General features: G+C 43.0%; 1 protein-coding gene across 13 annotated transcripts in view; it reads right to left on the bottom strand.

Annotated features, from left to right (window-relative positions):
- neo1a (neogenin 1a) overlaps positions 1-16,081 on the bottom strand; it is a 230,835-nt gene that overhangs the window by 80,774 nt on the left and 133,980 nt on the right. For all 13 annotated transcript variants that reach the window (XM_082957929.1, XM_082957926.1, XM_082957923.1 and 10 more), the window contains exon 5: positions 15,050-15,186. In XM_082957929.1, coding sequence (XP_082814055.1) covers positions 15,050-15,186 — 137 coding nt within the window. The remainder of the gene's footprint in view (positions 1-15,049; positions 15,187-16,081) is intronic.

Genomic DNA, 16,081 nt, shown 5'->3' on the forward strand with positions numbered 1-16,081 from the left:
TACTCATTGCTGTGTGATGAAGAGGGGGAAGAGAGTACTCATTGCTGTGTGATGAAGAGGGGGAAGAGAGTATTCATTGCTGTGTGCTGAAGAGGGGGAAGAGAGTACTCATTGCTGTATGATGAAATGAAGAGGGGGAAGAGAGTATTCATTGCTGTATGATGAAATGAAGAGGGGGAAGAGAGTACTCATTGCTGTATGATGAAATGAAGAGGGGGAAGAGAGTACTCATTGCTGTATGATGAAATGAAGAGGGGGAAGAGAGTACTCATTGCTGTATGATGAAATGAAGAGGGGGAAGAGAGTATTCATTGCTGTATGATGAAATGAAGAGGGGGAAGAGAGTATTCATTGCTGTATGATGAAATGAAGAGGGGGAAGAGAGTATTCATTGCTGTATGATGAAATGAAGAGGGGGAAGAGAGTATTCATTGCTGTATGATGAAATGAAGAGGGGGAAGAGAGTATTCATTGCTGTATGATGAAATAAAGAGGGGGAAGAGAGTACTCATTGCTGTATGATGAAATGAAGAGGGGGAAGAGAGTATTTATTGCTGTATGATGAAATGAAGAGGGGGAAGAGAGTATTCATTGCTGTGATGAAATGAAGAGGGGGAAGAGAGTACTCATTGCTGTGATGAAATGAAGAGGGGGAAGAGAGTACTCATTGCTGTGATGAAATGAAGAGGGGGAAGAGAGTACTCATTGCTGTATGATGAAATGAAGAGGGGGAAGAGAGTACTCATTGCTGTGATGAAATGAAGAGGGGGAAGAGAGTACTCATTGCTGTGATGAAATGAAGAGGGGGAAGAGAGTACTCATTGCTGTATGATGAAATGAAGAGGGGGAAGAGAGTACTCATTGCTGTATGATGAAATGAAGAGGGGGAAGAGAGTACTCATTGCTGTATGATGAAATGAAGAGGGGGAAGAGAGTACTCATTGCTGTGATGAAATGAAGAGGGGGAAGAGAGTACTCATTGCTGTGATGAAATAAAGAGGGGGAAGAGAGTACTCATTGCTGTGATGAAATAAAGAGGGGGAAGAGAGTACTCATTGCTGTGATGAAATGAAGAGGGGGAAGAGAGTATTCATTGCTGTATGATGAAATGAAGAGGGGGAAGAGAGTACTCATTGCTGTATGATGAAATGAAGAGGGGGAAGAGAGTACTCATTGCTGTATGATGAAATGAAGAGGGGGAAGAGAGTACTCATTGCTGTGTGATGAAATGAAGAGGGGGAAGAGAGTATTCATTGCTGTGTGATGAAATAAAGAGGGGGAAGAGAGTATTCATTGCTGTGTGATGAAATGAAGAGGGGGAAGAGAGTACTCATTGCTGTGTGATGAAATGAAGAGGGGGAAGAGAGTACTCATTGCTGTGTGATGAAATGAAGAGGGGGAAGAGAGTACTCATTGCTGTGTGATGAAGAGGGGGAAGAGAGTACTCATTGCTGTGTGATGAAGAGGGGGAAGAGAGTACTCATTGCTGTATGATGAAATGAAGAGGGGGAAGAGAGTACTCATTGCTGTATGATGAAATGAAGAGGGGGAAGAGAGTACTCATTGCTGTATGATGAAATGAAGAGGGGGAAGAGAGTACTCATTGCTGTGTGATGAAATGAAGAGGGGGAAGAGAGTACTCATTGCTGTGTGATGAAGAGGGGGAAGAGAGTACTCATTGCTGTGTGATGAAGAGGGGGAAGAGAGTACTCATTGCTGTGTGATGAAGAGGGGGAAGAGAGTACTCATTGCTGTGTGATGAAGAGGGGGAAGAGAGTACTCATTGCTGTGTGATGAAGAGGGGGAAGAGAGTACTCATTGCTGTGTGATGAAGAGGGGGAAGAGAGTACTCATTGCTGTATGATGAAGAGGGGGAAGAGAGTACTCATTGCTGTATGATGAAGAGGGGGAAGAGAGTACTCATTGCTGTGTGATGAAGAGGGGGAAGAGAGTACTCATTGCTGTGTGATGAAGAGGGGGAAGAGAGTACTCATTGCTGTATGATGAAGAGGGGGAAGAGAGTACTCATTGCTGTGTGATGAAGAGGGGGAAGAGAGTACTCATTGCTGTGTGATGAAGAGGGGGAAGAGAGTACTCATTGCTGTGTGATGAAGAGGGGGAAGAGAGTACTCATTGCTGTGTGATGAAGAGGGGGAAGAGAGTACTCATTGCTGTATGATGAAGAGGGGGAAGAGAGTACTCATTGCTGTGTGATGAAGAGGGGGAAGAGAGTACTCATTGCTGTGATGAAATGAAGAGGGGGAAGAGAGTACTCATTGCTGTGTGATGAAGAGGGGGAAGAGAGTACTCATTGCTGTGTGATGAAGAGGGGGAAGAGAGTACTCATTGCTGTGATGAAATGAAGAGGGGGAAGAGAGTACTCATTGCTGTGATGAAATAAAGAGGGGGAAGAGAGTACTCATTGCTGTGATGAAATGAAGAGGGGGAAGAGAGTACTCATTGCTGTGATGAAATGAAGAGGGGGAAGAGAGTACTCATTGCTGTGTGATGAAGAGGGGGAAGAGAGTACTCATTGCTGTGATGAAATGAAGAGGGGGAAGAGAGTACTCATTGCTGTGATGAAATGAAGAGGGGGAAGAGAGTACTCATTGCTGTGTGATGAAGAGGGGGAAGAGAGTACTCATTGCTGTGTGATGAAGAGGGGGAAGAGAGTACTCATTGCTGTGATGAAATAAAGAGGGGGAAGAGAGTACTCATTGCTGTGTGATAAAGTCAAAATGTTTTCTGTGTGTCTGAGTTACTGTTGGTTTGCCTGTCTGTAGGTCTTAATGTGTGTGTGTGTGTCAGTGTGCTGCAGTGTGTGTGTTATGCCGCAATGTGCGTCTGTTGCAGTATCTGTGTGTGTGTGTGTGCGCGTCTCACAGTGTGTGTCTGCGTGTGCTGCAGTGTCTAAATCTGTGTGTGTCCCTGAGCAGTGTGGGGGCCCCCTGGTGAGGTGTTCTGGTGGCAGGTCCTGGTGGAGGCTGGGACCCTGTGGTGCTCATTATCTCTGGCAGAGAGAGACATCTCCCCCTCTCCCTCGTTCTCCTCTCTCCCTGAGCTGACCTACACCATTTCCTCTAACTGGAGTTCAGACAAATGGAACATATTGGACTGAGCAATGAGCATAAGTTGACTAAATATACCAATAAAGCTTATGGGGACTGGGAGCGGGGGGGGGGGTGTGTGTGTGTGTGTGTGTGTGTGTGTGTGTGTGTGTGTGTGTGTGTGTGTGTGTGTGTGTGTGTGTGTGTGTGTGTGTATGTATGTATATGAGGGGAGGACAAAGGAGGTGTGTATTACATGGGCATTTGAGTGTGCAGGCCGGGGGGATTTGCTCGAGGGGATGCGTTTGTTCGTGTTTGTTCGTGTGTGTGTGTGAGCTGAGGTTAGCGGAGGAGGAATGGTATTCACACCTAAGAACACCATCCTGGTTTACAATAGAGACCAGATTGCACAGAGCACTGCAGTTACAGCACTAAAAGACTACATGATGACTGATTACATCCACCTTCTCCCTGCCTGCTACCTGTTTAGCTTGAGGACTAAAATACACAAACAGCCATTTCTGACATTTACAACTGATCAATGATGTTCATGCTTTAATGTTCTGCACATCAATCTCATTGTGTGAAGCCTTTTTGCAACATCTCTGCATTGTATTGTAATAATAGATTGTCTAAACCCATCATGTTCTATTCCCTTCTAGAATCATCTCTCCCTGTATCCCTGTCCAGACCTAGAATGTGACAAGGACACTTCTAACACACCAATCCCACTGAAAGTCAGTAAGTCCCTCTCGTATAGAAACAGGCTCGCCAGAGAGAAAACCCAGTGCTCTCCAGACCCCACAGTAAATGGATGTAGCATCTCTCTCACACTCACTCACTCACTCACTCACTCACTCACTCACTCACTCACTCACTCACTCACTCACTCACTCACTCACTCACTCACTCACTCACTCACTCACTCACTCACTCACTCACTCACTCACAGAAACTACAGGGCCAATTCTCACAGGGAGCTCAAATTATTTTCTTCAGCAGCTAGATTAGTAGTAGAAGCTTTATTGCTTTCTCTTCCCGGGTCGGACTGCAGTTTAGTTATTTAGGACAGTGGAAGGTCATACATCTTTACTGTCAGTTTGTAACACAAAGCCCTCTATGGCTTCCCAATAGGCTTTTTGGAGGAGTATGTGAAGGAGAGAGTTTAGAAACATACTGTGCTTTGAACAGAGCTGCGTTCAGGATGATAGTTTTGTGAACCTGTGTTAACCTGAACCAGTGGTGGTGTATTGGGGTCCTACAACAGCCTCAAATCTAGACATGGAGGTCTACAGGTGGAATACAATGTTTTAAACCGTTAAAGCTAGAATCACTCAATGAAACAATAAAGTGTAACCACTCTCAAATAACAAATGTAACCACTCAAATTCATAGAGCTATGGATGAAAAGACTGACCATCTATGATATCAAAATGATAGTTTTAACCAAGTTGAGGCTACAGTGATTGTTTACAAACATAAGAGTAAAAAACAAGCTTCTATGTCGGGTTTGATGGGGTACGACTGTTGAACTAAGCTAATAAGTCATTCATAAAAGTTATATTCTTCATTAATTTAAAGGTTAAAAAAATTCTATAGAAAATAAGGATTCTAGCTTTAAAGGATTTGGCCTTATACTGGTCAACACCAAAGCATTTAGGTCGACGCTCAAAACATTGCAATCCTGAACACACCCTCAGTACAAGGGCATCTACAGTAAGCATAGTTAGTGCTCAAGCCATTATAATTCTGACTATGATACAAGGCAGGCACAAAGACAAAAGACCGTTAACTTGGATTGCATAGCTACATTACACAACATATTTTTGAGTGAGGACCCATAGTTCTTCTTTACTTATATCGATTACAGGAGTTAACACAACAACAAAAATGTTTTGGGAGAGTCCGATGGTCCTCTTTTGATTAGCTTAGCCCCTAGCCATATTTAGCTTTATGACAACAACAAAAAACCTCCAGCCTGGCCAGTGAGGTTTGTACTGTACCCGGAGGGGGGAACGGAGCATGGGCTTGAGCTAATTAGCTCTCCTGTTCTTTTCACGATAACGGCTTTAGTCTAAATCCCGAACAAAACAAACAGTGAGGGAAGAATAAGGCGGCGGTGGTCAGAAGCTTGATCATTGTTTTCCCAGCGGCTGGGCCAACATACAGCAGCAGCAAGGAATGCATTCTGGGTAATAACCACAGAGGTCAGTCCTGGGACGTCTAACACCCACCGCCTTTTAGGAATGTCCAAGAACAACTTGGCCCAAACTAAAGCTAGAAGCTGGTAGAAATGACAAAAGATTGGACGGCTATGTTTCTGAATGTAGTTAGTTCTCGCTGGTATTTCCTTCAAAAGAGTTACAAGTCAAAAGACCAGACTCCAACAAAACAGAAGCCAAGGCCCCTGTTCTAATACTCTGACTATATCCTTCCTGCCAACGTTTATTCCTTAAAGTAATCAATGATCTGACATGAAACGGTTGGTGTCTCTAATGGAACCCTTCCCTCCTTCCATCAAGGGACAGACTTATTTTTATAGGTATTGGAACAGGGCCCTGCACCTGGACAATTGACTCGACCCCATCTGCACTCTGGGGGGGTGGGGGAGGGGGCTGTAATATTTACACCATGTCTGTGTATATATTCAGCATTACAACTTGATATAGTCCATGACCCTGACGTCTAGTATGTGACTTTACATATCACATCAATTCATCAGATCTTGCTACCTCACTGCTCTAGTCAAAATCATTTCATACTTATGTTGTTTAATACCAGCTACCTATCACAATGTACATGTTTCCTATAGTTCCTTCCAAGTGTGGTGCTGCTTTCAATACAAGCCATTGTAAACATAATAGTCATTGAGACATTGTTTTCTTTGTGTTTCTTAGGAGATACAGTAATACTATCCCTCCTCCAACCTGAGAGCAACTATGTAGGCCGAGCACTGTTCTTTTAAAAGAGATACTTCGGGATTTTGGCAATAAGGTCCTTTATCTACTTTCCCAGTCAGATGAAGAACCCCTGGATGCCATCTTTATGTATCTGTGTCCAGTATGAAGGAAGTTAGAGGTACAGTTGAAGTCCGAAGTTTACATACATCTTAACCAAATACGTTTAAACTCCGTTTCACAATTCCTGACATTTAATCCTAGTAAAGATTCCCTGTCTTAGGTCAGTTAGGATCACCACTTTATTTTAAGAGTGTGAAATGTCAGAAAAATAGTAGAGAATTATATATTTCAGCTTTTATTTCTTTCATCACATTCCCAGTGGGTCAGAAGTTTACATACATTCAATTCGTATTTGGTAGCATTGCCTTCAAATTGTTTAACTTGGGTCAAACGTTTTGGGTCGCCTTCCACAAGCTTCCCACAATAAGTTGGGTGAATTTTGGCCCATTCCTCCTGACAGAGCTGGTGTAACTGAGTCAGGTTTGTAGGCCTTCTTGCTCGCACACGCTTTTTCAGTTCTGCCCACACATTTTGTATAGGGTTGAGGTCAGGGCTTTGTCATGGCCAATCCAATACCTTGACTTTGTTGTCCTTAAGCAATTCTGCCACAACTTTGGAAGTATGCTTGGGGTCATTGTCCATTTGGAAGACCCATTCGCAACCAAGCTTTAACTTCCTGACTGATGTCTTGAGATGTTGCTTCAATATATCCACATAATTTTCCTCCCTCATGATGCCACCTATTTTGTGAAGGGCACCGGTCCCTCCTGTAGCAAAGCACCCCCACAACATGATGCTGCCACCCCCCCCATGCATCACGGTTGGGATGGTGTTCTTCGGCTTGCAAGACTCCCCTTTTTCCTCCAAACATAACAATGGTCATTATGGCCAAACAGTTCTATTTTTGTTTCATCAGACCAGTGGACATTTCTCCAAAAAGTACGATCGTTGTCCCCATGTGCAGTTGCAAACTGCAGTCTGGCTTTTTTATGGCGGTTTTGGATCAGTGGCTTCTTCCTTGCTGAGCGGCCTTTCAGGTTATGTCGAAACAGGACTCGTATTACTGTGGATATAGATACTTGTGGACCTGTTTCCTCCAGCATCTTCACAAGGTCCTTTGCTGTTGTTCTGGGATTGATTTGTACTTTTCACACTAAAGTACGTTCATCTCTAGGAGACAGAATGTGTCTCCTTCCTGAGCGGTATGAAGGCTGCGTGATCCCATGGTGTTTATACTTCCGTAGTATTGTTTGTACAGACGAATGTGGTACCTTCAGGCGTTTGGAAATTGCTCCCAAGGATTGTGGAGGTCTACAATTGCTCCCAAGGTACCAGCGAGGTCTACAATTATTTTTCTGATGTCTTGGCTGATTTCTTTTGATTTTCCCATGATGTCAAGCAAAGAGGCACTGAGTTTGACCCAATTGACTCAAATTATGTCAATTAGCCTATCAGAAGCTTCTAAAGCCAAGACATCATTTTCTGGAATTTTCCAAGCTGTTTAAAGGCACAGTCAACTTAGTGTATGTAAACTTCTGACCCACTGGAATTGTGATACAGTGAATTATAAGTGAAATTATCTGTCTGTAAACAATTGTTGGAACAATTACTTGTGTCATGCACAAAGTAGATGTCCTAACCGACTTGCCAAAACTATAGTTTGTTAACCTGTTGGGGCTAGGGGGCAGTATTTTCACGGCCGGATAAAAAAAACATACCCGATTTAAACAGGTTACTACTCTTGCCCAGAAACTAGAATATGCATATAATTAGTAGATTTGGATAGAAAACACCCTAAAGTTTCTAAAACTGTTTGAATGGTGTCTGAGTATAACAGAACTCATATGGCAGGCCAAAACCTGAGAAGATTCCATACAGGAAGTGCCCTGTCTGACAATTTGTTGTCCTTCTGTTGCATCTCTATCGAAAATACAGCATCTGTGCTGTAACGTGACAATTTCTAAGGCTTCCATTGGCTCTCTAAAGCCTTTAGAAAGTGGAATGGGGTGTCTGCTGTCTCTGGGCAAAGAACAGCAGCAGAGTTTGTAAGTGGTCAGTCTGGTGACAGTAAGACTGAGATGCGCATTCACAAGACTTATCCATTTGTTTTCTTTCAGCCTTTGAATGAATACAACGTTGCCCGGTTGGAATATTATCGCTATTTTAAGAGAAAAATAGCATAAACATTTATTTTAAACAGCGTTTGACATGCTTCAAAGTACGGTAATGGTATATTTAGAATTTCTTTGTCACGAAATGCGCTTGCGCGTTACCCTTCGGATAGTGACCTGAACGCACGAACAAAACGGAGGTATTTGGATATAACTATGGATTATTTGGAACCAAAACAACATTTGTTGTTGAAGTAGAAGTCCTGGGAGTGCATTCTGACGAAGAACAGCAAAGGTAATCCAATTTTTCTAATAGTAATTCTGAGTTTAGTGAGCCCCAAACTTGGTGGGTGTCAAATTAGCTAGCCTGTGATGGCCGAGCTATGTACTCAGAATATTGCAAAATGTGCTTTCGCCGAAAAGCTATTTTAAAATCTGACTTGGCGTTTGCATAAAGGAGTTCTGTATCTATAATTCTTAAAATAATTGTTATGTATTTTGTCAACGTTTATCATGAGTAATTTAGTAAATTCACCGGAAGTTTGCAGTATGCTAGTTCTGAAAATCACATGCTAATGTAAAAAGCTGGATTTTGATATAAATATGAACTTGATTGAACAAAACATACATGTATTGTATAACATAATGTCTTAGGAGTGTCATCTGATGAAGATCATCAAAAGTTAGTGCTGCATTTAGCTGTGGTTTTGGTTTTTGTGACATATATGCTTGCTTTGAAAATGGCTGTGTGATTATTTTTGGCAGGGTACTCTCCTGACATAATCTAATGTTTTGCTTTCGCTGTAAAGCCTTTTTGAAACCGGACAATCGTGGTTAGATTAACGAGAGTCTTGTCTATAAAATGGTGTAAAATAGTCATATGTTTGAGAAATTGAAGTTATAGCATTTTTGAGGCATTTGTATTTCGCGCCACGCGATTCCACTGGCTGTTAACTAGGGTGGGACGTTAGAAGTTAACAAGAAATTTGTGGAGTGGTTGAAAAACAAGTTTTAATGACTCCAACCTAAGTGTATGTAAACTTCCGACTTCAACTGTAGTTTCTCGAGCCAATGCTAACTAGCGTTAGCGCAATAACTGGATATCTACAGGAAAGTAATGGCGCTAACACTAGCAAACTCCAAACTGCACGCAGAAACAAAAAAATTGTATCCACAAGTTCATCTGACTCTGTAGATAGATTGACTAATTAACAACATCCTGAAACTATCCCTTTAATACAGTCACTTCTAGACATAAGTTTTTGTTAATTAAGTGATGAAATGTGCTAAACCACCAGGGTTAATAGGGGAATTAGCTTAAGTTGCTGTGAAGAGAGCAAACGGGGGAAAAAACTATGCAGGCTTCCCATGGCTAAATCAATTATGGTCTATGTTCAAGTTTAATACACATCTTTAACATGGCAACAAGCAATTAAATGTATCCGCTGGGGGACCACTTAGTTTAAACATTACAGTTCTATTTCAATGCACTCTACTATCTAACTGAGCCGGAGGTACAGTAGAGGAGACGTCTTGGAGCAATGTGGAGTTTTCCGTTGCATAAAGGTATGGTGCAACTTGAAGAATTCCTGACAAATGTGGTCCAATTATTTTATTGACATTCAATCTACTTGAAATGGGGAAGCCTCTGTGTCTCTACGTTCTTATACACCCAGATAAGAGCTATTCTAGCTTTTTAGAAGCTTGCCTTTGGTTAGCAGAGAAAACCGTCCAATCACGATTCCAACTGGCCAAACTGAATAACACGTGTCACACACTGGTGAGAGCTGAGTTCACGCCAGAGCCCTAGTGGGGCCTCGCTGTCACACACTGGTGAGTGCTGAGTTCACGCCAGAGCCCTAGTGGGGCCTCGCTGTCACACACTGGTGAGTGCTGAGTTCACGCCAGAGCCCTAGTGGGGCCTCGCTGTCACACACTGGTGAGTGCTGAGTTCACGCCAGAGCCCTAGTGGGGCCTCGCTGTCACACACTGGTGAGAGCTGAGTTCACGCCAGAGCCCTAGTGGGGCCTCGCTGTCACACACTGGTGAGTGCTGAGTTCACGTCAGAGCCCTAGTGGGGCCTCGCTGTCACACACTGGTGAGTGCTGAGTTCACGCCAGAGCCCTAGTGGGGCCTCGCTGTCACACACTGGTGAGTGCTGAGTTCACGCCAGAGCCCTAGTGGGGCCTCGCTGTCACACACTGGTGAGAGCTGAGTTCACGCCAGAGCCCTAGTGGGGCCTCGCTGTCACACACTGGTGAGAGCTGAGTTCACGTCAGAGCCCTAGTGGGGCCTCGCTGTCACACACTGGTGAGAGCTGAGTTCACGCCAGAGCCCTAGTGGGGCCTCGCTGTCACACACAGAACAAACAGACTGGAACATGGAAAGATGCTTTCTGTCTAACAGACCATCTCACATGACCACACACACACACACACACACACAGTATGAGCATCTACACGGGCAGACACTCATGGTCCCCCCATCCACTCTCGTTCACGATCCCAAAAAGATAGGCAAATCCACAAATCCCATAAAGCAGTGAAAAGGGGTGTTTCCTTCCCCATACGCGTCCGTGCCCAAAATAGCTCATGGAACATTCTTTTTTTACTTCCTGAAAATGCCAGGTTGATGACGTTGGGGCGACCGACTGGGAGAGATCAGCAAGGCAATATGTCACAGTTCAAACACCTAGAGATTCTTATCAGACTCCCACTGCCTCAGCTGTAGAGGGCCATTTACAGCCACTATTCTGGACTGTGGGTGGACAAAACAACAAGTCTCATCTTCTAGTTTCCCATCTCAATCTATTTCTACATTAGAGGAAACATCTCACACCCCCCTGAGCTAGCTCCTAGCTCAAATATAAATATAGAAATATTCCCTCTGTACAGGCAGGCTATTCAACTTTTACTGGACCCAGGCTTGTCCTCCCTATGAAGAGCACATGGAAAGAACACGGCAGGCACACATTTCCACCACCCAGAATCTCTCACACACACACGTTACCTAACATATAGAAATGCATTAAGGAACTCACAGACAAATACACACATGCGCAGTGCACACATTTCAGTCCTGGAGAGAGGACCATTTAAAACCCAGGCCTCCGCAGTGCAACAATGGCACAGGCCCTGTAATTAAAACCTGCTGCGTCCTCTGGCCTCATTTATTGTCTTGCCAGCTCCAATAAAGGGGGAGACATTGCAGCGCAGCCACACAGCCTGGCCCCTGTACCCTGGCAGAGAGGGCCCCTAGAGCCATTACACACACTCTTGTGCGACTGTGTGTGAGACTGTGTGTGAGACTGTGTGTGTGTGTGTGTGTGTGAGACTGTGTGTGTGTGTGTGTGTGTGTGTGTGTGTGTGTGTGTGTGTGTGTGTGTGTGTGTGTGTGTGTGTGTGTGTGTGTGTGTGTGAGAGACAGTATGTGTGGCGCGCGTGAGACAGTGTGTGTTGAGCGTGACTGTGTGCCTATGCGTGTCCCCATTGGTCCGTGAGAATAAAGTGAAGTGAGGCCTAGTGAGACTACGTGAGACAGACTAGACTGTACAGTATCTGCCATGTCAAACTAAAGCCATGGGACTGTTGTTTCAGGAGTTCTAACCATCTTTAAAAATGAGTGACAAGCAACTCCACTGATTCAGAATAGATTTTGAGTAAACAGCAGCAAAGCAACAACACTTGAACTTCTTTCAAAGTTCTAGGTTCACAGCTTGGAAATCAAACCAAACTATGGGTCGGTGTGGAGAATACATCCCGTCTTGTTTTGATTCAGAGTGATGTGTGTGTGTGTGTGTGTGTGTGTGTGTGTGTGTGTGTGTGTGTGTGTGTGTGTGTGTGTGTGTGTGTGTGTGTGTGTATGTATGTATGTATGTGTGTCCGCACGATCCCCTTAAGCAAAGCAGCCAACTGCAATCCTCAAACTGTTCAATTCAATTCAACAGACAAGCAACAGCTGCCTGTAGGGCCCCTCAATCATTCTGCAGAGAAAACCACCACACTAATCATCACCAAGTCTTCCATTGGGTCACATCAATTTTTGGTTTATTTCTCGGAAACAAATTTGTACAGAAACTTGCCACAAAGCCTACATCACATTCATTTGGGTGAAAAGGCTTTAGGTCTTTCGAAAGAGAGACTTTTTATTCTAGAAATGTCCATCAATTGCACCCTACACATTTGTATCCATGTCCTTCAAAATAAAATAAAACCCCTTTTCCTGAAGCAGCCAATTGAGCATTTATTTTGTCCAATTGTCAGGAGAACCAATTAATGGAACACTTTACCGGTGCTTCTGCACAACATGTCAACACAATTGAGCCATTTTAGCAGGCGCTCTCATCCAGAGGGACTTCCAGTAGTGAGTACATACATTTACCTACTGGTCCCCCGTGGGAATCCAACCCACAACCCTGGCAAGCGCCATTCTCTCCCAACTGAGCCACACAGGATGTTGTGGAGGAAGATAAGAAATGAATAGAAATAAGGAAGTGTGTACTGTCGTGTCTTTGGGCACCATTAACTGAAGACATGTTTATCAAAATAACTCCCTATAATTATCACGCGATTAAACTGATTAATCGTTTAACTGTAATTAACTAGGAGATCGGGGCACCAAGGAAAATATTCAGATTACAAAGTTATAATTTTCCTAAATTATAACATTATATATTATATTATATTATAGGCCGATTATCTTCTGGTTTAAATGGTGTATTTTACCTCGCGTCCAGTCTCATTCCAAACGTCGTAAATTGTTGTTATCTGCACGAACCCAGCCTTTACTAAATCCTCCATACATCAACTGTCTTAAAATCATTTATTTACTAAACTAAGTATTTCACATAAAGCATACAAACAGTAATTATCATCACAAAGAATTGGTAGAGCAATGTGCCCTAGTGGGCTAAACCGGCATGGCTGGTGTCTTGTTAAACAAAGGGTCATAAAGGGCAGCATGAACGCTCACTCATTCGGGAACAATTGCAATCAATATATATTTACGCTCAGTGTGTGTCGGGATCCTTGTTGGAGAGTTTTTATCCTGTTGGAGAGTTTTTTGACCTCGTTCTCTCTTTCTCGGTTAGAATGGATCTTTCAAAGCGACATTCATTAACCTGTTGGGGATAGGGGGCAGTATTTGCACGGCCGGATAAAAAACGTACCCGATTTAATCTGGTTACTACTCCTGCCCAGTAACTAGAATATGCATATAATTGTTTGATTTGGATAGAAAACACCCTAAAGTTTCTAAAACTGTTTGAAGGGTGTCTGAGTATAACAGAACTCATTTGGCAGGCCAAAACCTGAGAAGATTCCAAACAGGAAGCGCTCTCTCTGACTATTTCTTGGCCTTCTTGATCATCTCTATCCAAAACAGGGGATCTCTGGCATAACGTGACATTTTCTAACGCTCCCATAGGCTCTCAGAAGGCGCCAGAACGTTGAATGGTGACTTTGCAGGCCATGGCTGAAAAACAGTAGCGCATTTGGATAGTGGTCGATCTGAGAACAATGAGACTGGGGCGCGTGCACGAGCCGTTCGTCTCGTTAATCTAACCACACTGTCCGATTTCAAAAAGGCTTTACAGCGAAAGCAAAACATTAGATTATGTCAGGAGAGTACCCAGCCAGAAATAATCAGACACCCATTTTTCAAGCGTATAATGTCACATAAACCCAAACCACAGCTAAATGCAGCACTAACCTTTGATGATCTTCATCAGAGGACAATCCTAGGACATTATGTTATACAATACATGCATGTTTTGTTCAATCAAGTTCATATTTATATCAAAAAACAGCTTTTTACATTAGCATGTGACGTTCAGAACTAGCATACCCCCCGCAAACTTCCGGTGAATTTACTAAATTACTCACGATAAACGTTCACAAAAAACATAACAATTATTTTAAGAATTATAGATACAGAACTCCTTTATGCACTCGCTATGTCCGATTTTAAAATAGCTTTTCGGTGAAAGCACATTTTGCAATATTCTGAGTAGATAGCCCGGCATCACAGGGCTAGCTATTTAGACACCCACCAAGTTTAGCCCTCACCAAAGTCAGATTTACTATAAGAAAAATGTTATTACCTTTGCTGTTCTTCGTCAGAATGCACTCCCAGGACTTCTACTTCAATAACAAATGTTGGTTTGGTTCAAAATAATCCATAGTTATGTTCAAATATCCTGTTTTGTTCGTGCGTTCAAGACACTATCCGAAGTGTAAAGAAGGGTGACGCGTTTCGTGACAAAAGATTTCAAAATATTCCATTACCGTACTTCGAAGCATGTCAACCGCTGTTTAAAATAAATTTTTATGCCATTTTTCTCGTAAAAAAGCGATAATATTCCGACCGGGAAACTGTGTTTTAGTTCAAAGAGAGAGAAAATAAAAACATGGGGTCGCCTCGTGCACGCGCCTCAGTCTCATTGTCCTCTGATAGACCACTTACCAAAGGCGCTAATGTTTTTCAGCCAGGGGCTGCAAAGACATCATTCAGCTTTTTCCCGGGTTCTGAGAGCCTATGGGAGCCGTAGGAAGTGTCACGTTACAGCAAAGATCCAACATTTTCAATAAAGAGAGTCAAGAAGCCCAAGGAATGGTCAGAGAGGGCACTTCCTGTACAGAATCTTCTCAGGTTTTTGCCTGCCATTTGAGTTCTGTTATACTCACAGACACCATTCAAACAGTTTTAGAAACTTTAGGGTGTTTTCTGTCCAAAGCCAATAATTATATGCATATTCTAGTTTCTGGGCAGTAGTAATAACCAGATTAAATCGGGTACGTTTTTTATCCGGCCGTGTAAATACTGCCCCCTAGCCCTAACGGGTTAAGTGTGTGAAACACACTATCAGATGAGACTTTTTCCAGGCCAGTACCCCATGAAAAGTGATGTGTGTTTGACTTCATCAGTGCAGTACCTTGTACAGTGAGCTCTGCCTTGGCCTCGATAGTGTTGTTAGTGTTGTCTGCCATACAGCTGTAGACGCCTGCATCCTCCTCAGTCAGGTTGTAGATCAACAGACTGCCTCCTCCCACCAACTCCAACTTCCCCTCACTGCCAGACAAAAGAACAAAGAGGTGGGAAAATTAGAATTCACTTGTAGATTTCAGGACGGAAATCGGCAGAGATTTGACAACTGTTTCAGCTAGCGCCTTCCTCCGACTGAGTGAGGAACGGCTGAGCAGCATGATTATCGTTCACGAGCCGGCGTCCTCGTTTCACGTGTGATTCACAAGTTGCCACAATATATTACAGCTCTCTATGCAAGTCCTCTGCTTTTCCTGCCATCATAATACAGGGCCTTCACAAAGCAGTCACACTCCTTGACTTATTCCACATTTTATCGTTTTACAGCCTGAATTCAAAATGGATTAAATACTCATCTACACCCAATACCCCATAATGACTAAGTGAAAACATGTTTAGACATTTTTGCACATTTATTGAAAATGAAAAATCTAAATTTACATAAATATTCACACCCCTGAATCAATACTTTGTAGAATCACCTTCGGCAGCGATTACAGCTGAGAGTCTTTTTGGATAAGAGCTTTCCACACCTGGATTGTGCAACATTAGCCCATTATTGTTTAAAAAAATTCTTCAAGTTCTGTCAAGTTGATTGTTGATCTTTGCTAGACAGCCATTTTCAAGTCTTGCCATAGATTTTAAAGCCGATTGAAGTTAAAACTGTAACTAGACCACTCATGAACATTCAATGTTGTCTTGGTAAGCAACTTGTGTAAATTTGACCTTGTGTAAAAAAATTTAAAAAGCGGACAAATTCACCTTTCAGCAGGACGATAACCTAAAACACATCTACCAATTGGTGCCCTTCTCTGCGAGGCACTGAAAAACCTCCCTAGACTTTGTGGTTGAATATGTGCTGGAAATTCACTACTCAATTGAGGGACCTAACAGATGGTTGCATGTGTGATGTACAGAGATG

Source organism: Salmo salar, chromosome 11, assembly GCF_965601325.2.
Source record: "Salmo salar chromosome 11, fSalSal1, whole genome shotgun sequence".
Lineage (NCBI taxonomy): Eukaryota > Metazoa > Chordata > Actinopteri > Salmoniformes > Salmonidae > Salmo > Salmo salar.